Here is a 19,736-nt window from a genome sequence, read left to right as displayed (position 1 = left end):
ACTGCGCCATAGCGGAGTCTGGGGGCCCCTGGGCGCCTTTCACCCCAGGACCAGGCTCACACCCCCACCTGGGGCCCACCCGCACGCTGCCGGCACCGCTGACCGGATGCAGACCCTCCGCTCCACGTCTCACAGGCCCCAGGCCTCAACACGGTCAGCCCGGCGCCTCCCGCCCCTGCCCGGCCTCGGGCCCAGACACCTGCCATGGCCGCCGGGGCCTCTGCCCTGCCCCAGCCCTGAGCCGCAGGCCGCGTGGCCGGCCAGCTCTCCGGGGCTCGGCCACCACCAGGCAGCACCGGCACCTCCAGCTGCGTCCCCGAGGAGCCCGGCGCACAGGGCTGGCAGGCAGGGCTCCGAGGCCTCCGGGCCTGCCGGGCCCCGACCCACACTGACCCGCCGGAGAGCCCGGCACGACCCTCCCGGGCTCAGCCCCGGCACCGAGGCTGAGCTGCCGACCGGGACGGCCCGACGCGGCCCCCGCCCGTCCCTGTGCCTCAGTGACCCCATCCGTCAGAAGCACCCGCCCCTCGGCCCCTCCGACCCCAGCCCCGCACAGGACAGGGCAGTGGCTGCCGCATAGAGGGGCGCTCGCCACGGGGGCCGGGAGCACACGCCACCTCTGTGTCTGTGGCAGAGAGCGATCGTGTCCTGACACAGGCAGCCAGTGACCAGCAGCCAGCATCTCTGCCTGTCCCCCAGGGACAGGCAGCTGAGTCTCCCGGCAACACCCTCAGAGACGCCCACAGAGACGCCCACGGCTTCCCGGTGCGAGCGTGCCCTCCCTCAGGCGGGCCCTGGAGGTGGCAGCCCCCCCGCCATGGCATGTCCCCTCACTGAGCAAACCCGTCAGGCTGGGCGTGGGGCCCAGCCCTGGCCCTCCCCCCGGACGCCCGCTGGCCCCTGCGGCCGGCCCTGCTCGTCCAGCTCCGGCCCCTCCTCCTCCCAACCTCCTGGCCTTCTCCAAGGACCTTTAGGTGGGCACGCCCAGCAGCCCCAGGAGCCCCCCGTGACTCCCGCAGCCCTGAGCGCCCCCCTCGCCGCCGCTCAGCTCTCCGCCGGCCCCGCTCTGCACGCAGTGGGCCTGGGCGGGGAAGAGGCGGATGAGGCCCCCCTGCTCCAGCCCCGTGGGGATCCGGCCCCTCGCGGGAGGGGGCACAGGCCCACACACATATGGCCGAGATGATTTAAACGTCTGAGAGGCAGCTCACCGCCCCCCACACCCCACGTGTCTGGGCGCCGCCTCCCACCTATTTTAATTTCATCAGAGTGTGAGTCGGCTCCTCGCACCCACCCCCCGTGGGACCCCAGGGGCCCTGTGCCCAGTGCTTGGGGGCACAGGAGCCGGGGCTGGCCCAAGGGGCTCGCGCCAGGCCAGCGGGGCCTGGGGGTCGCTTGGCAGGGTCAGCGAGGCCTCGGCTGGCCCCACACGAGCCTGAGGGGGAGGAAGGCCGGGGTGGGGACTGGAAGCCGCAGGGCAGGGGGCACACGGGAGCTGCTCGCCGGTGCCCTCAGAGCCCTGGCCGCAGGCCGGTGGCTCCGGCAGGCCCCGCCCCTACCTCGCCCAGAGGGGCTGGGACTGGTCAGCCAAGCTCTGCGCTGCCCTGGGGCTGCTCCTGGCCACCTGCCATTTCGTGGCCTGTGCACTAGAGTCCAGGGAGCCAGGGACGTGTGGAGTGTGCCAGAGGGCAGGGGCGGGCTCCCCCACCGCCAGCCCCGGGCCTGAGCCTGCACCTGCCCCTCCCCACAGAGGCCCCGGGGCGTCATTTTCTGGTGGGAGGCCCAGAGGGCCATCCCCGTCCTGTGGCCCAGCAGGGGTGACGGGACAGAGACATTTGTGACGGGCACGGCTGTCCACAGCTGGCCCAGGCTCCTGCAGCACTGGCCGTGCGTGGACAGGACATTTTGGAGGTTAGGGACGTCCAGTGCCTGGGGCCCTCCCCGGAGAAGGCGCTCCCAGTGCCGTGGTCCCCACACGGTCACCAAGCCTGCCGAGCGTCACAGGGGACCTGGGTCTCCGGCACAGTGGGGCCCTGCGCCCGCCTGCGCCTGGCCCCTCACGCCGGCCTCCGCGTGGGCCCCAGCAGCCCCCAGGCCAGCCTGCGGCTCTGGCACACGGAACAGTCCTGCGGGGCAGGCCTCTATGGACAGCCATGCACGGCCTGGGCTCGCTGGGGCTCCTGGCGGGGCTCCTGCCTCCCTTCCTGCACATGCACGGAGAGGAGGCAGATGGGGCTCGCGGGACGGCTGACGCGCACCCACCTTGGCCAGGGCACGCTGGAGGGAGGTGCCTGGCCGTGTGGGGCGGGTCCAGGGAGCCCTCAGGGAGCTGGAGAGCGAGAGAGGCTCGCAGCAGCGGCCAGGTCAGGTCAGGCGCTTTCCTGAAAAGTCAGCAGATGGAGCCCGGCCCGCCTGCGGGGAGGGGAGGAACCGCCTGCCGCATGGGGCCCGCAGAGCCCGGGGTTGGGGTCCTCACCCCCCGCAGCCCGGCAGCCAGTGGGGGAGGCTGCGCGGCAGCCGCGGGCAGAGCGGGCAGGCGGGCGCCGGGTCACGGAGCAGGCAGGAAGGCTGAGCCCGCGCCGTCCTGGCCACGGCTCGCCTGCCAGGCCAGCTTCCCCCGGGCCGGCACCACGGGGCTGTTCCAGGAACACGGCCTCCAAGTTGACTTCCCGAGGTTCCCAGGCCTCCGGTGGGACCCCCCGCCCCTGCTCCCCTGCCTGGGGCTGGGCCAGCCACCAGCCCCGAGCTGAGCTGGGGTCTCCCGACTCCTGCACATGGTGTCGGGCCGCTTGCGTGCTGCCGACCGGGCGGGAGCTCGGGAGGGCCACCCAATCGCAGACAGCGGTCACCTCCACCACGGGGTCCGCACTGAGGTGAGAGTCTGCAGACAAACCAGCTCGGCTAACAGGCCGGGCGCGTGGCCCGGCCACTCTCGAGGAAGGAGATCACTAGAGCCACTCGGAGACGCGTCTGCATGTCCCCGACCCCAGGACAGTGCGGCCCAATGTCCCCGAGCTGGGGGCCCCATCACGGCTCCTAAGAATGAGCCTGCTGCTGGGGCCTCTGCTAGGCGCCCGCCTGGGTGCCGCACCCCCGGACACTGAGCCTGAGGGGGCCTCGGGCAAGGGGATGGTCAGAGCCGCATACTGTACCCTTTGGCCAGCCACCCAGCACAACGCGAGGCCCCACCCTGGGGTCCCCCACACGCGGTGCCCCAGACGGGGGTGCCCTGTGCAGGGCCGCCCAGGCGGACCACTCCCCCGCCCCAGCTTCCCAGGGCCGGAGCAAACGTCCTGTCCTGGGGGTGCCCCCTGCCCCGCCGGGGGCCATAGCCACGGGCCTTTCCCACGCAGGAAGCCGGTCCAGCCAGCAGGAGCCGCATACACACCGCCTGGAAGACGACGTCCAGAGAGAAACGGCCCCTCCACGCGACCCCCCAGCGCAGAGCGGCTGGCAACAGACACGGCCCCCTGCGCCCCCCACGCCTGCCGCAGGAGGGGGTCGCCCCGGGCGGGGGCCCGCCCCCCGGCTCTTCAGGGGGAAGGTGCCAGGAGCAGCGAGACCCCGCCATCAGCTCATTAGCTTTGCAGATGGAGAGCCGGACCCGAGACTCCGACCATCTGCTCATCGCCGCGGCGTGCCGGAGAGACCGTTCTGTCCCTGGGGGTGGGGGGGCGTGCGCTCCTCCCAGCTGATAAGGGACACTCCGCCCGCTGCCTCCTGCAGCCGGCCAGGCCCTCGGCTCAGGCTGGGGACACTGGGTGGGCTCACGGCTGCTCCCGCCACTGCCACCCCAGTCCCCTCCCCGGACCGTGGCTCCTCCCTGGCTGGCTGCAGCCCCGGGTGTCAGATCTCGCTGGACCCTGGGCCCCGGGGCCACACGGCAGCATCCAGTCCCTGCACGCGGAGAGCCCGCCCGCCCGCGGGGTCCCGGCTGGGACGGGGGCTGTGGCCGGGGCGTTGGCGCCCTTGGGCGTGGCGGGGCCACCCAGCCAAGCCCAAAGTGTCTGTGCCACCAGCCCGAGGGCCCTGCCACACGGTCCTCCATTCGTGAGCCACTGCAGTCAGGGAGGGGACAGCCATGTGGGCCAGGCACACGGGCCTTGGATGCTCGCGGCCGCCCTGTGAAGGTGGCCCCCTGCTGTCCCCGTCACGAGAGGCTCAGAGAAAGCCAGCGCATGGCCGGAGGTCACACAGCTCAGCAGCGGCATTGCCCGGAACACTTCCTGGGCCGCCAGACAGTAACGCCCCTGCTCCCCAAACACGCTCCCCCAGGCTGCCCACCCCTCCCCCATGTCGGCGCCACTCAGGAGGCAGAGGAAGCAGGTCCGGCCCCCAGACCACGGGCAAGCTCCCCCCTGGCCCTGGACCCCAGCCCCGTAGCAGGAAGTTCTGCTGTGCGTCCGGAGTGGCCCCAGCTGCAACCGCAACGCTGCCCACCCGCCGGCCCATGGCAGGAGCTGCCCCAGGGGCAGAGACCCCACCCGAGGGAGCTGTGCACCGCCTGCTCCCGTGGGACCCGCCTCCCGCCTGCGCTCCGAGGTGCCGGGCAGCCCTGGGCAGCCTCGGAAGGCTCCTGCCACCGCCGCTGACCACAGCAGTGCCCGGGCCCCCAGGTCGGGACAGCAGGACACACCTGAGCAACAAATCTCCCTCCCGGGGGCAGGTCCGGAACCCTGAGGGCTCAACAAACGCCTGTGGGCTCCTGGCCAGAGGCGGCCGCTGCCCTGTCCGTGGTGCTGACCTGAGTTCAAGCCCCACCCACCCCCCCGGATGAGGGGTGCAGGTGGGGTGCCCCAGAATCCTGCGGGCCAGAACACCCCAGACTAACCCCCTGACTGAAGCTGGGGTCCGCTGGGGGTGGCTGGAGGTGAGGGACTGTCCCCTGGGCTTAGGGGCACCTCCTCCCACCGCCCGTCAGGGTCGTCTCCACACTTAGGTGCAGACAGGGGGACGACTGGGGGTCGGGCAGGAAGGGGGCCCCCCAGAGAGCCCTGGGGGCGGGGCCGAGCGCTGCCGCGCGGTGCCTTCCTCCATCCTCTCCTGCCCCCTTACCTTGGTCCCTGCTGAGCCCACCAGGGTCCCCCGGGTCCTCCATGGCCCGCGGGTGCCACCTGCGAGGTCACCGGCGCTGTCGGAGGGGCCCGGTGGCAGGCGGGCCCCACGTGTCCCTGTGCCCCCCAAGCTGCACCCCTGCGATCCTCATCCCCACTCTGCCGGCTGCTGCTGCTGGGACCGCCTCCCGCGGGAGCCCCGCCTGCCTTAACCCTTCGCAGCCCGCTGGCGGGGCGCTCGGAGGCCAGCCCCGGGCAGCGCGCCGTCCCCACAGAGGCTCGGGCAACACCTCCTGCCCCCACATCTGCCCGCCACGCCCCCCCAGGAGCTGAATGCACCCCAGACGGCAGCTCCCTCTGGACCACCGGGCCCTCCGACCAGCGCACACACCTCCCCCCATCCCCCCCCAGGCCCCGCGGGCTGGCCAGGGGCGTGTGCACAGGGCCACCACCGGCTCCGGCAGCACCCGGCTCCTTAAGGTCCACATCCCTTCTGCTCCTGCCCTGCTGCCCTGGGGGTCCCTCAGCGAGGGCGACGCAGAACCTGCAGGGCCGGGCGGTGGGGCCTCCTGCCCCTGCGACCCGACCCACCCACCGGCCAAGCAGAGAGCAGAGCGGGGTGCGGGGCGCGTGCTGAGCAGCCCCAACCAGGCAGTCCCCAGCCACCCCTGCTTCTCGGTGGCCTTAACCTGCTGCCCCACAGAGGGAAGTAACACTCCTCAGCTCAAGGACAAGGCTCTCCACCTTGGGGGGCTGCTCCCAAATCTGCCACTTCTGCTGCAGCCCCTCTGGGGGGACCGACCTGCAGCCCAGAGGGTGGCCGGTGGGGGGGGGGCTCTGGAAACATGAGAGGCCCTCAGGGAGTGACCACCTCCTGCCAGCGAGGCCCCAGGTGTGGAGGGGGAGGGAAGCCACGTCAGCCGCCACCACGCCACCCGGGCCCTGCGCGGGGGCTGCCCCGAGGCCCGCCGCCCAGGGCAGCCGCCCCTCCGGCACTGCCCCTCACGGAGACCCGGCCCTCGGTCAGAGCGTCCACCGCCTGGGCTCAGGGGACCTGCCCTCGTGAGCCTGCACCGCAGCCCCAGCGTCCGCACAGCCGGGGTCCCCAGGCCTGTGTCCGGGGGGCAGGTGGAGATGGCGGAAGGGTGGGGCACTTAGTCCGACTGACTCTTCTGCCGTTGGCGCCCACGGGGGTCCCACAGCTCGGCGGGAAGGCCAGGGTGGGCTTTTCCAAGCCAAGGGGCCAGTGCTAGCAACGCCCCCAAGTGCCGATGCGGGAGAGGCGGCCAGAGGCAGCAGAGGGCGGTCCAGCTCCACCACCCCCGGGCTCCGCAGGTCCCCTCGGACAGCCCCTGTGGAGAGGACCAGCCGCCCCGAAGCCTCAGAGCAGGAGAAACTGGGGCAGGGAGAGGGGAGGGGAGGAGGGGAGGGGAGGGGAGACCAGAGATGAGCCGGGAGGCCGGGACTGGGGAGGGGGCGGCGTGTGCACCGCAGGGGCCTCCGGCCCCCTCCTGGCCCCCCAGAGTGGACGGGAGCCCCTGAGCCACTGTCCCCTGCACAGAGGCGGCTGAGACGCGGGTCCAGGTTCTGAGGAACGAGCCGCGAGGCGCCAGCCCCGCCTGCCCAGAGATGACTTCCGCTCCCAGCCGTGATTACAGGCGGTGATTAAGAGCCTAGAGCCGCACATGTTAATTTGCTTAAGATTCTGATCTCCCAAATCTCCTTTCTGGGCATTTAAGCAAAATTCTGTCTTTGAGAGCATTTGGCCCGGCTGGTGGTGGGCGGGGACGCACGTTGCTGGCAGGGCCCCGGGGTGCAATTCTCTTCTGGTTTGAAGAGGGGAAGAGACAGATCCCTCAGGTGACGGGGAGCAAGCCAGGCCCCTGCCCGAGCCCCTCTGGGGCGAGGAGCCCTGTCTGCCCTCCCGCCGGGCACGCCAGCCCCTGCCTCCCTGGCCTCTGCCCCACGTGCCTGCTCCCTGCTCCCGCTGCACCCACCACATGCATACCCCGCCTCGGGGCTGACGGCACGGGGGGCTGGGGTTACAGGGATGGGGCTCACCGCCCCCGGGGCGGGGATGGGGTGCCCGAGGAGGATGGAGCCGGGGCTGGCACCCTGCGTCCCCCGCCCCTGGGCCTGGGCCCCCGCCTCCCAGCCTGACGGTCTCTGCTCAGAGACCGGTCTGCGGCCGCTCGACAGCTCCCGGCTCTGCCCTTTGCTTCCCGGGGGAGGCTGTGCCCTGAGCCGTGGGACCGGCCCGGACCTTGGCGCGGGTCCCTGGCCAGGCCTGTCTCGCTCGTGGCTGTCTGTCTTCCCGCGGAGCGCTGGGAACACGGGGCGGCCCTCCCTGCCTGCTCCGGCAGCCGCGACCCGTCGGCCTCTGCACATGAAGCCGCCACCCACCCAGCGCTGGCCCCGCGGCTCTGGCCCCTCGTCGCTCACGCCGGCACCGTGCCAGCCGTCTGGCCCTGCCGCACCTGCATCCAGGTCTGCCCCAGCGCGCGACACACTGGGCAGACATCTCGGGGTGGCCGTGGGCAGAGCGTGGGCCCCGAAGCCCGGCTTCCGCGGGGCGCTTCATGACTTACTTGATGAGACACAGAGCTGCTCCGACAGCCTAGGCAGCCGCACCCTGGGGCCGGTGGGGGCACACGGCCCAGGCCCACCTCAGGCCAGGGCCCTCTCGCCTTGCGGGCACCCCAAGGGCCGGTGGGGAGGGGCCGGGAGGGGCGGCCCAGACAGCGGAGGGGCGGAGCTGCCCCATGGCTCCGCCCACATGTTCCACCCCCGGGTCCCTGCAGGGACAGACCACTCTCGTCCCTGCCTGTGGCACCTGCAGCCACAACACTCATCTGTCCACTCTGGTCCCTACAGGACGGCCAGCCCTGAAGCCTCTGCTCAGGCCAGAGAGGCCTGGCTGGGTTCATGGGGTCAGGGCCCCGCCCTGGGCTGTTGTGACCCCAATGCACGGGGTCACAGCCGCCCGCAGAAGCAGGCGCTGCCCTCACTGCCTGGCCTAGATTTCACGCCCGCGGGCGGCAGCCAGGCAGAGCCACAGCCAGCCTGGCGGAAGAACAGGCGGCCGGATTCCAGGCCCCACGCAGCCGCACAGCCACCAGCCGGCCCACCCGGGACACCCTCCCCCCGACGCCCCCAGCAAGGCCTGTTGGGAGCTGCCCGTGACCTGGCCGGGCACCCTCCCACAGCCCGGGCCACGGCCGCCAGGCCAGCTCCCAGGACCCGGGCGTCCCCTGAAGTCCGGCCAGCCTGGCCGACCCGTGTGCCATGCCACCTGGGCATGGGGCAGGCTCTGGGCAGCACACACTCCCAGAGGCTTCCTCGGGAAGCCACTGGGCCACTAGCACTGATTAAAACTACAGAAGTCCTTGACGTTAGAAGCATGTGCTTGTGAATGCATGCAATAGGCCCCTGCCTCTGGTGATCCCAGGGCTGGACAAAGGGGGCCACTCAGGCAGGCACACAGCCCCCTCCCCAGGGCCCGGCCGCCGTGTCTGGCCCCCGCGGTCAGCCAACGGTTGCTGAGCGCCTGCTGGGTGACAGACGTGCACTTGGACTGGGAGGGTGTAGTAAGCCAGTCGGAGCGGCCCCGGCCTCACGGAGCTTCTGACCTGGGGGAGCAGAGGACAGTCCCGGTCCCAGGCCCTTGGGGAGCCCCTGGTGAGGGTGGGCAGAGGAGGGGGCCCCAGGGCACCGCAGCCTTCGCGAAGCCAGAAAAGACCAGCAGGGCCTCTGGGGACAGGGTCTCTCCGACTCACAGCCCCTCCTCGGGCTGGGCCTGGAGCAGGAGGTCGGGGCTGAGACCGGCGAGGGGCCCAGGCAGGGCCGGCGCGTGCCAGCCGGTGCCCGCTCTGCCAGCCCGGGCACGTGCCCGAGGCAGGAAGGAGCCGGAGGCGAGCACCGGGCAGGGGCTGCCTGCCGGAGCCCTCCCTGGCCGCGAGCACCCCCGCCTCCCACACGGCGGGCGGCCCTCGCCCGACACCACCCGCCCTGATCCGGTCTCCCACGAAGACGCGATTCCTCAGCTCAGCCTGTCACCACTCAGATGCTGCTTGCTGGGTGTTCCCCGATGGAACGAAAATCACTTAAAGTCCTGAGTGGGAGCGTGTGAGCCCGCGGCAGCAAACCGAGCGAATGGTCAGACGGGCTCTCGTCACTGTGACTGACCGCAGACTCGTCACAGAGTCTCCACCAAGGGGAGAAGGCCGAGCCACCCCCGGAGGGGCCATGCAAGGCACGGCCCCTGGCTTCGCCCCAGCGGGGTGTCTGGGGTCTGCAGAATGGGCTGGCGCCTGCGAGGTTCCGAAACTGACCCCCTAATACCTCCCTTCCCGCAGGGACCAGGCACCCGGCAGGGGGCTTCAGGGCCAACTCTTTACGAAGGGGGGCGGGTCACTGGGAGGCAGTGGCTCAGCAAGCAGCCTGGACCCCGGGATGTCGTGTGATCCAGCCAGACACGCCGGGTACTGTGGCCGGGCAGAGGCGCCGGGCGCAGGGCAAGCAGCAGCCGCACGCGCCGCCCACCGCCGAGCCCCGGCCGTGCGCACCGCCGGGTCCCAGGCCACGCGCACCGCCAAGACCCGGCCACGCGCACCACCAAGAGCCGGCCAAGTGCACCGCCGGGTCCCAGGCCTCGTGCACCGCCCGGCCTCCGCCTGTCCCAGACTTAATCACCTTTGCGCCGGAGGAAGGATGTTGCGTAAGCTCGGATATTAAAAGCCGGCAAGGCTGCAGAATGCAAAGGGCTGACGAGTGGAAACTGGGCCTTGAGGCCGTGTGCACGAAGCTGGGTTTGTGGGACTGGGTCTGAGCTCGGGGCCCACTGTCGCCCCAGGCCACAGAGCCCCCCCTAACCCCCGCCCTGGGCACACAGCTCACTCTTGCTGACTGCTTACCGAGTGGCCCCTGGTGGCAGGGAGGGCCCCCCACGGGGCTGGGGCGCTCCCTGGTGACACCCCCACCTAAGCCACCTTCCCTGAGAGATTCGGCTGCTGAGCAGCCAAGAGAAACCGGAGGGAGCCGATTCCGGGGCATAGGGTCTGCCCCTTCCCTGCCACCAGCCCCTACCTCAGGGTGACTGCTCCCCGCCCCCGCAGACATTGGAGTCGGACCTGGTTGGGCACCTCAGGAGCTCGGGTGTGAGCTCAGGGCGGGGGACCAGAGGGACCGTGCCATTCCTCCTGAGCGGGGCGCCCACCGTCAGGGCCTGGCAGGAGGCGAGGGGAGGCCCCTCCAGATCCTGGACTGAGCATAGGGTTCAGGGCTCGGCGCATGGCAGCTGCGGGGCAGTGGGTGCCGCCCGGGAGGCCGTCAGTGCCGGGTGCCGGTTCTCCAGGGCCCCCGCTCAGCTGTCCGAGGCCGCGAGCCCGGCAGCCACCGGTCCTTTGCTTTCAGGGTTCCCGTGGACCACAGACCCGTGATGGTGACAGCCCACGCTCCCTGCCACAGGGTGACTGCCTCACGTGCCCCCGACACACACCTTCACTCACAGCCCGGGCGGACTCAGCGTGGGGGGCCCCGAGCGCCACGCCCTTGGCCCGCCAGCCCCGCCTGCAGATGGTGGGCCCCACGGCCATCCAGTGCTACTCATGGGAATGTTTATTTCTTCTTTAGGGCAAAAAAGGGAAAGGAAAGAAGAAAGAAGGGTGTCCTGTCCGGCGGCGAGTCACTGCGGATGTTCAAGCAAATGTCGAGGGGAGCAGCCCCCCTCAGCCCCCCGGCAGGACCGAGACGCCCACCTGCCCCCGGCCCACCCATGGGTGGGGAACGGGCCCTACTCCAGCTGGGGCTGGTCCTGCAGGGTCGGGGTGGACTGCGGGCCTGGGGGTCCTGCCTGAGCGGCAGGCTCCCCTCTCTCCTCCCACCAAGACCCCTGGGCAAACCAAGGCCAGAGGAAGGCCCAGCCCCCACTTCCGGAGGAGGTGGAGGTGTCGAACCAGGTCGCTAAGGAGGACCCACTAACGAGGACCGCTAACCAGGACCCGAGCCCTTGTTTCCATCCCCCTCCCACCTGCAGGGGCCAGGGGGGCCCACGGATGCTGCCCGGCCCCTCGGAGGCCACCTGCGGGGAAGGGGGGGCTGCCCGGGGGAGGGGCACTGAGGGGGGGCCAGCCACCGCAGCGACCTCGTGCGTCCCCAGGAGCAGCACCCGGTGCTGACAGCTGAGTCACCTCCCGGGGCTTTTTAAGGCACAGCTGAGTGCAAGGGGCCAATTTCGGTCTCTGACGAGACGGGAGCACGTGGCAGAGAACGCGGGATCCGGCCGAGCGCGGGCTGCGTGCCCTTCACCGCGACCCCGGGGCCCGCAGGGCTGGGGCCGCCGCGTGCGGCCGGGTCAGGCAGGAGGGCGCCGAGGGCAGACCGCCCTTCCCCGGCCCGCGGGCTGCAGCAGGCCGTTCCGGCCACATGACCGGGGTGTTGTGTCCTTGACAGGGGCTGTGACCTTTGAGGGCCTGCCTGGGAGGAGGGTCGGCAGCCACTCCGGACAGAGTAGCAGCCGGAGGAGGCGCGAAGTGGGCGCCGGCCAGGAGAAGGCACCCTAGGCCGGGTGCTGGGGTTCAGGGGCCGTGTACTGTGATCTGGCTGGGTGGCTTCATGGCTCAGCTGCAGCTAGACGCCCCGTGCCCCGAGTCCCCGGATGGCAGGGCCTGGGTCTCCTGGCCTCTGCCAGTCCCTGGGTCCCTGTCTGTCCGTCTCTCCACTCTCCCGAGGAAGCCCCCAGGAGTGCGCTTGCCCAGAGCCTGCTCTTTAGCCGTCCTGCAAGCCAGCGGGCCTCTGCAGGGCACCCCGGCCAGTGTGGCCGGGTGGGATGGGGGCAGCCCCCCCCGGGGCGCCCCCACTCTGAGCCCCGCTTCCCACACCGTGTGCTGCACCCCCAGTTCCGTCCCTCCCCACAGACGCAGAATATGCCGAGCCCAAAATAACCCCACAATGCGCCTCGTGCCGCGCCTACCCCGGAATGTAACTGAGGCAGGCGCAGCTGCAGAGCCACTTTAAAAATACTCTAAACACAAACACAGCTCCGCCCACGAGGAGGCCCGCCTCCCACGGCTGCTCCGCAGGTCTGGGGTGCAGGTGAGGCCCGGGAGAGGGGGGAGCCCAGGCAGCGGTGCAGGGGCGGCTGGACGGGCACCCCGAAGTGCTCGCGCGCGCCGCAGGCCGCTGGGTGCCCTTTGCGTCTGCAGCCAAGTCCTCCCGCCCCCGCCCCGCGACCCCGGGAACAGACTCTCCTCCGGCCTCCCAGCGGCGGGCCTGTGGGTTCCAGCTGCCCCTGGCCGGGCCCCCCACCCCGCCTGCTCCCCATGCTCCTTCCGCCAACCCAGGCAACAGCCCGGAACCGCCGAGGGACCTGCCGAGGGAGGAAGGGCACCCTCTCTGGCCCCGGGAGCTCCGGGCCTCTCCCAGGTAGGGGCACAAGGTGCCCGCTGGTCCCGGGTCCCACCCCAGAGATCTCAGTGACTGGCGGTTCCCTGCACCCCACAGCCCCGGGGGCGCACCTGGGAAGTGCTGTCCAGTGACTCTTCCTCAGAGTCAGGCCACCGCCTGCTGGCAGCCCAGCAGGGCCCAGACACGGACCCCCAAACGGCCGGAGAAGGCCGCAGGGGCTGCATCCTCCCCCTCCCCAAACCCAGGGGCCTTACTCGAGAGAGGGGTCCCAGGCCACCCCTGCTCTGCAAGACTGAGGGCCACAGCCTCGGACACCCAGAGCACCCACAAAGTCACACCAGTGCTCAGCACCCCCTCACTGAGGCCCGGGCCCCGGAGGGCGGCCACGACACACCTGGCCGAACGGGCAAGACACAGCACTGGGCCAGGGGCAGGCGGCAGGGCAGGGGGCAGTGGGCAGCGTCAAGGGCTCTGGGTCCCTGCCACCGGCAGCCCTGTCCCCCCTCTCCTGCCAGCAGCCGTCACCTTCGAGCAGAGGTGACACTCCCGTGTGGCTGCTCCCCTGCAGGTAGGGCGGGCGGAAGGGGACAGGGCCCCAGGAGGACATTTCCTCGGGGACCTCTGGTTTGCTCCGTGATGGTCCCCCTCCACAGTCCAGCACCCAGGCCTGGCCGTGCCCTGGCCCTGTCTCTGCAGAGCCCGCCATGCTCCCACGGGGGCCGTGGGGGGCGGGCCCCCCGGAGCCGCACGCCTTGGCCGAGGTTAACCGGGGCCAGCGCCGCCCCGGGGAGCCACTTTGCCTCACATGTTCTCAGCTTCGAGCTCTGATGAAGCCACAGCACGAGCCGCCGGGGTGGGGAGGCCAGGCCGGGCACCGCAGCTCGGCCCCCGACCCCGGTCAGGGCCTGGGCAGGCCTGGCGCCCCAGGCGGTGGGACCTGGGTGGTCGGATGGCACCCTGGCATGTGGAGACACTGGGCCTCATCTGTTCTAAATTAGACCCTGCATCCTGCTCCCAGGGGACTGAGCGATGGCCCCCAAGGGCCTACCCCCTGGAGCCTACTGCCCCTCACAAAGGAGGAACCCCAGCTTCTCTGGGAGTTCACCCCCTTCCAGCACATCCCTCACCTTCTCTGTGGGTTAACTCATTCACTCCACAGCCACCAGCACCCCTTTTGACAGATGGGGACCCTGAGGCTCAGAGAGGCCAGCATTTGGCCCAGGGGTCCTCAGCCTAGGAAGTGCAGGGTAGGGGTTCGGGGCCCAGGCAGGGGCTGCAGCCCACACCTGGCCTCTCGGTGGCCCTGCTCGGCGGTCCCCAGAGGGACGAGGTGCCTGCTGAGCACACGGCGAGTCCGGGAGCAGGCGCCGGGCTGGGCCAGGCTTGTGGCTGAGTCCCCGTCACGTTTTCCAGAGGCTGCGGGAGGCACCCCAGGGCCCTCGGCCTCACCGCACCGCTCAGGGAGGCAACCAGAGGCTCTGGGAAAGGTGGGGCACCTCGTGATGAGGTCACACGGAGGGCCAGCAGCGGGGTCAGGGAGCCCCACGCATGCGAAACACTTGGGAATGGGAGGCCAAGGGACGGGATCAGCACTTTGCAAATGAAGCTGCGAGCTCCTCCTCGTGGGACGGGGTCTCTGTGCGCTTAGCCTCAGAGCCGAGCCACAGGAGGGGACGAGCGCCTCTGGGCTGGCGGGGGGTGGGGCGTGACAAGCCTCGGGGCGCAGGGCCCGGCTGGGCCGGTGCCATTGTCTCCCCACCGTGTCTGGGGAGACCCAGGTGGACGCCAAGGTGCTGGGCACAGAGAAGTGCCCTTGCCCACCGTGTCCCAAGGATGTCGGGGTCCAGGAGCTGGGGAGGGACGGAGGCCGGCCTGCAGCAGCTGCCCAGCCTGGTGCCGGCCTCTCTCTGACACAGCGGAGGCCCCTGCAGCTCCAGGCACCCACGTGGCACCAGCGAGCAGGCGGGGGGCAGGGCGGGGGGGCCGGGCAGCGGCCGGCACCACGGGCCACTGGGCCACAGCCCTACGCACAGCCTGTCACTCTCCATTAGCCCATTTCACAGGGGAGGGCGTGGAGGCCCAGTTCCCTGCCCAAGGCCACACGGTGTCTGGTGGCAGCACTAGGAGCCCACCGGTCTGCCCTGGGGCGGGGACCCCGCCCCTCAGCGCGGAGGTGCCCCGAGCCTGGTCCCACTCTACACCCGCCTGGCACCCGGTGCCTCCACCGCGGCCCCCATCCAACCGACGCAGCGCCTGGGCCCTGTCTAAAAGGCACGTCTCCATGGGACGGCCCCAACCGCCTGCCGGTCCGCACCCAGGCCCCCACCAGCCACAGCCGGCCCCCCCGCCCCGCCTCCGGCGAAGGCGCCTGCTTTGACGAGGGGCGTTTGGGAGACATCGCCCGCCTTCCTCGGGGGTCCCTGACTAGTGGCTGGCAGAATCTGGAAGCAGCCATTCACTGAAGGGGTGAAGCCCCCATCCAGGACCGCCACGTGCCCCAGGAGGCCAGCACCCAGCTCCCCCCAGGAGCTCCTGGAGTCTGCGCCTGGCCCAGGGCGAGCCGGGACGGTGGGGTCCGCGGGGCAGGCGGGGTCCGCGGGGCAGGCGGGGTCCGCGGGGCAGGCACGCCCATGCAGTCCGCAGGCCCGCAGCCCGTGGGGCCCAGCGGCACGGGGTTCGGGCCCCTGGTGTTCAGGCGAGGATGCAGTGGGCCGGCAACAGGACCGTTGAGGGGGGCTGAGTGCTGGCCCCCAAGACCACATCCACACCGGAACCTACGAGGGCACCCTCATTTGGGAAAGGTCTTTGCAGACGTGACCAAGGGTGTCGCGATGAGGTCATCCCGGATTTCCGACCTAGGCCCCGAATCCGATGACAAGCGTCCTCACGAGAAAAGCCGTGGCAGAGGACTCTCTGGGCGCTGGGCCAGGCGAAGGCAGAGGCCAAGATCACCGCGACGCAGCCTAAGTCCAAGGGACCCCCGGGGCCCCGAGGAGCAGGGAGCCACGGAAGGCTCCTCCCCGGCAGGGCTCGGAGGGACTGTGGCCCCGTAACGCCTGGATCTCAGACGTCCGGCCTCTGGACCGCAAGACAGCGAGCACCTGCAGTTTTGAGTCACCCGGCCTGCCCCAGGACACGAAGGCCACCCTGCCGAGCTGGTCTGCAGGGCGCCTCCTGATGACTGGTGCCCAGGGGGCCGCCAGGGACAGGGGCCGCAGCGGCCTTCGGCCCGGGAGCCTCCCCAGGCCTGCGGAGAGCCACACACTGTGCCCCAGTGGCCTGCTCAGAACCCGCAGCTCCCGACAGGCGTACAGGGCGGGCAGCTATGCGACTGGCACGAGGTCCCACAGCTGCTAAGAGGACTGGGGGAGAAGAGGCAGAACACCGGGCGCCGAGCTTGGGTCAGAGCCCCGAGGGCCCTCCCTGCAGGACTGAGCAGCCGGACATGGCCCCCCAAGTTCCCCTTGCCTTCATGTCTCCCAGGGTCACACCTGAGCCGTAAATGGAGCCCCAGTCACAGCTCCTCCCTGGGAGCACAGGCCAGCTGCCTCCCTGCCCCCCACACCGTCCCAGCTGCCGGGCCCCATGAGCCCCTGTTAGCACCCCAGAACCTCCAGATGAGAAGTGAGAGCCCCCGTGCGCCTGCAGCATGCCCCTTCCCGCAGGCTGCCTGGGAGCGAGTGCCGAGTGTGCGTTTGTGCTGAGTGTGTGTGAGCGTGTGCTGAGTGTGCATGAATGTGCGTTGCGTGTGCATGAGCGAGTGCCGGGTCCCGCGGGGGTGGGAGGCCGTGGAGTGGGCGCCGACCCTGCGGACGTGGATGGGTCCAGCGCTTCGGGGCCCTCCCCCCCAGTCCCGGGCTATGAGAGGGCGCCCTGCGGCCTGACCTGCCCTGCTGATCGGCTGCTGCCAGCCCTGCCCCCCGGCCCAGCCCCCGCCCTGTGCGATGCAGGAGCTGAGAAGACAGGTGTGGGGCGTCTGCTTGCTCTGTGGGGGCGGAGACCCCGAATCAAGGCAGGAGGCTGAAGCAGCAGAGAAGAGGGGAAAAGAGAGCAAGAAGGACAGACCCCGGGGCGGGACAGACCACCGTGCCCGGCAGGACGGACGGACACACGCGCGCACGCACACACACGCGCACGCGCACACGCACACTCGGGACGCTCACGCGCACTCGGCACTCGCTCACACACGCTCGACACACGCTCATGCACATGCCGCACATGCACGCATGTACACGCACACGCACATGTGCGCACGCACGCACGCACGCATGCAGACACGCACACACATGCCAAGGAGCCCCAGCCAGACTCGAAGTGCGCAGCCGCCGGCCCCGCGCCCCTCTCCGCAGCCTGGCTGGCCGGCTTGTGGCTGGGCCGAGCGCTCGGGCAGCCCCCTTTGTCCCTTCGTGCTGGGCAGCGGAATGGACAAAAGCTCTGCTCCCGGCCGGCTGCTGTGGCTGGCGACGTCTCCCAGGAGCCCTTCCTCCCCGTGCAAGGATGCGGGACTGTTACACAACAGACCTAAGAATAATCCGAGGGCGGGCGGTGCAGGGGAGACAGCGTCCTGCCTCCTGGGACCCCTAAAAGCTGCGGCGGGGGATGGGCAGATGGCACGTGGGTCCTGCTCTGCCTGGGCCTGGGACCGGCTGGAGGCCCGAGGGCACCCAGGGTGCCCACCCCAGCACCTGGGAGACCCACCTGCAGGGTCCTGAGTGCCGGCCCCACCCCCGGCACCCAGGGGCTGGCCTGGCAGCTGGGAGTGGCAGCTGGGACCCGAGGGCAGGGCCATCTATGCCCCGTGGCCTCGGGGTCAAAGCCTGGCCGGGCCCGCGATGGGCCACGCGTGGGCAGCCACAGGGAAGCTGGACTTTCGGTGGGCGTGATGCCTCCGCCCCCCGGTGACTGGCCCTTCCCGGAGGCCGCCGGTCGAGGGGCCCCCAGCACACGGGGCCGGGGGCCTCAGTGGACAAAGCCCAGGCCCGAGGAGGAGGAGGCTGGCCTGGCAGGAGCAGGCGTGCCCGCTGGCAGCCGGCCCCTGCCCTGCCCCCCACTGCAGCAGGTGGCGGGCAGCCTGGGTGCCCGGCCAGACCCCTCCCTCCCAGGGAGCTGGCGGCAGGGCGGGCGCCATAGCAGCTCACGAAGTAGTCCTGTTGGGCACTGAGTAACAGAATATACACAAATTGGCCCGTAGCTCTTTATCTATTGCAGACATTAAAAATTAAAATCCAATTACAACTCGTATTGTCAAACCTGGCGGCCGCCGTGTACAACAGGGGCGCGGGTTACGTAACCCAAGCTCTCGGGTACAGCCCGAGGGCCTCCTGCCCCCGAGCCCCCCGGGGGGCCTGCAGGGGGTCTCTCCCCCCCCCACGCCCCTCTGGCCCTAGAGGACCCCACAGGCCGGGCCCGGTTGCCAGCCGAGGGGGGACCCTGGCTGGTCACCCACTGGAGGGGCCACCGCTGGCCTGCCAGGCACCCTTCCGGTGCCCCAGCGGCCCCAGCAGCAGCTGCGTCAGCTCTGCCCATGACAGGCGTGACCCCTGCAGACCTCACTCCAGCCTCGTGCTCACTGCACACCCTGGATGGGCTGGGGGTCCAACACGTCAAAGCCACCAGTGCACACCCTGGGAGGCTGCGGGCACGGGGTCAGCTCTCACCTCCTGGGGGCGGGGGCCAGGCCACGGCCACTGAGCAGCTGGACCTCAGGGAAGGGGGCTGTGGGGACCCTTCAGGCATGCCCCGCCACCCAACCCTGGGCCCCCCCGAGCTGCGGCTACGGGGTGAGTGCAGAGGGAATACGACGGGACGGGAGCCGCCAGGGGTCTTTAGAGCCAGCTTCTCCCTTTATCCCAGGCAAGGGCTGAGGCCCCGCGTCCTGAGTGAGTCTGCGGGCTGGCTCCCGTCCGTCCGCACCAAGCCCGAGAGGTGACAGTGTCTGCACCCCGCTCCCCGTTCCCACCGTGCCTGAACTCCCCTCTGTGGCCGCGGCTTTCTGATGGTGCCTGTGGGTTCAGAGGACCTAGCAAAACACAGGGCTCCCCATGAAGACATGTTTGGTCCCCTGGCCCTGGCCCAGGGGAGCTGAGTGTCACCTCTCAGAGACCTGGGCATAAAGCATCAGAGGAAATGCAAGCCAGGTACCCTCTTGTGGGTGAGGGACGGAGAAGGCCTGGCAAGAGGGCGGGCCTCAGGGGGGGTCAGCGGTCACTCGGGGCCTCAGGGGTCGTGCAGCAGGGTGGGATGGAGAGCGGGCAGGGCACGGGAGCCCGTTTCCTGGGTGTCTTCCCTCTGCCAGCTCCAGAAGTGCTGGTGGCCCTGAAGGGCGCCCCAGTGCCCCGCGTGCAGGAGCTCGGCCCGGACAGCGGTGCCCCCCGCCCCCGGCACCAGCACCCGCGGACAGCTGGGCAGTGCAGCCTCCGCAGCGCCCGCCGCGCCCCCGCCTGCTAGTGCGGGAGACGCTGGCCTGAGGCCAGCAGTGGCACCTGCTGCGCAGGCGCGCGCGCCCAGCCCTGCGCTGCCCAGTGCCCCTGCTGCACCGTCCACATCTGCAGAGGTGACCAGGGGTCCCGTCCCGGGGTTGGCGGCCTCGGTCCCAGCACAGGGTCGCAGCCCCAGCGAGAGACCCGCCCTCAGCCCGGGGAGGAAAGTTGGCAGAAGGGTGGCCCCCGGACGCCTCAGCGCGCACCTGCGGCCTCCAAGCGCGCCGCGGAGCCGCACCTGCCCCGCGACCCCGCACCCGCACCCCTGCCGCCTCCTCCGGGACGCGGCCCTCCCCCTCGGGTCTGCACCTCCAAAGCAGCGCAGCCCACCGCGCGGTCCGGGCAGCCGGGCGCGAGGGGCGCCGCGCGCGCCCCCTCCCCGCGCCGCTGCCTCCCGACCCGGCGCCCAGGGCAGCGGCGCCCCCGCGCGTCCACGAGCCCGGGCGCAGCAGCAGGAGCGGCGGCGCGGCACCTACTGTGCTTCGGCGGGGCGGCTCCCGCATCCATTGTCTCCGCGGCGGCGGCGGCGGCGGCGGCGGCGGCGGTGGCGGCGGCGCGGGGCGCAGGGCGAGCGGGGCACGGGGCGCCGTCAGCGGCTGGCATCGCGCTCGGCGGCCCGCGGCGGGCTGTGCGCGCCGACACTGCGCCCCGAGCAGGCGCCGCGCGCGGAGATCGCTGTCACTCGTGCCGCTCGCACCACACCCCCTGCCCGCCCCGCGCTAGGAGGGGGCCCGGGGCGCGAGCTCGGGGGCGTGGGGCGCACAGGGGGGCCAGGCAGACCCACTCCGCGGCCGCCTGGGCC

At 71.2% G+C, this 19,736-nt stretch overlaps 1 protein-coding gene across 2 annotated transcripts in view; it reads right to left on the bottom strand.

The window, feature by feature from the left end:
* The window catches only part of PLCH2 (phospholipase C eta 2), a 42,241-nt gene extending 22,801 nt beyond the window's left edge, over positions 1-19,440 (bottom strand). The window contains exon 1 of one of the 2 annotated variants that reach the window (XM_036227800.1): positions 19,411-19,440. In XM_036227800.1, the coding sequence (XP_036083693.1) occupies position 19,411 (1 nt within the window). In that variant the 5' untranslated portion in view covers positions 19,412-19,440. Of the gene's footprint in view, positions 1-5,052; positions 5,278-19,410 lie in introns of those variants that run through there. The other variant, XM_036227791.1, reaches the window with a different exon arrangement.
* Between the last annotated feature and the right edge of the window lie 296 nt (positions 19,441-19,736).

Source organism: Rousettus aegyptiacus, unplaced genomic scaffold, assembly GCF_014176215.1.
Source record: "Rousettus aegyptiacus isolate mRouAeg1 unplaced genomic scaffold, mRouAeg1.p scaffold_m13_p_1, whole genome shotgun sequence".
In the NCBI taxonomy this organism is placed as follows: Eukaryota; Metazoa; Chordata; class Mammalia; order Chiroptera; family Pteropodidae; genus Rousettus; species Rousettus aegyptiacus.
This window is presented reverse-complemented; position numbering and strand designations above follow the sequence as displayed.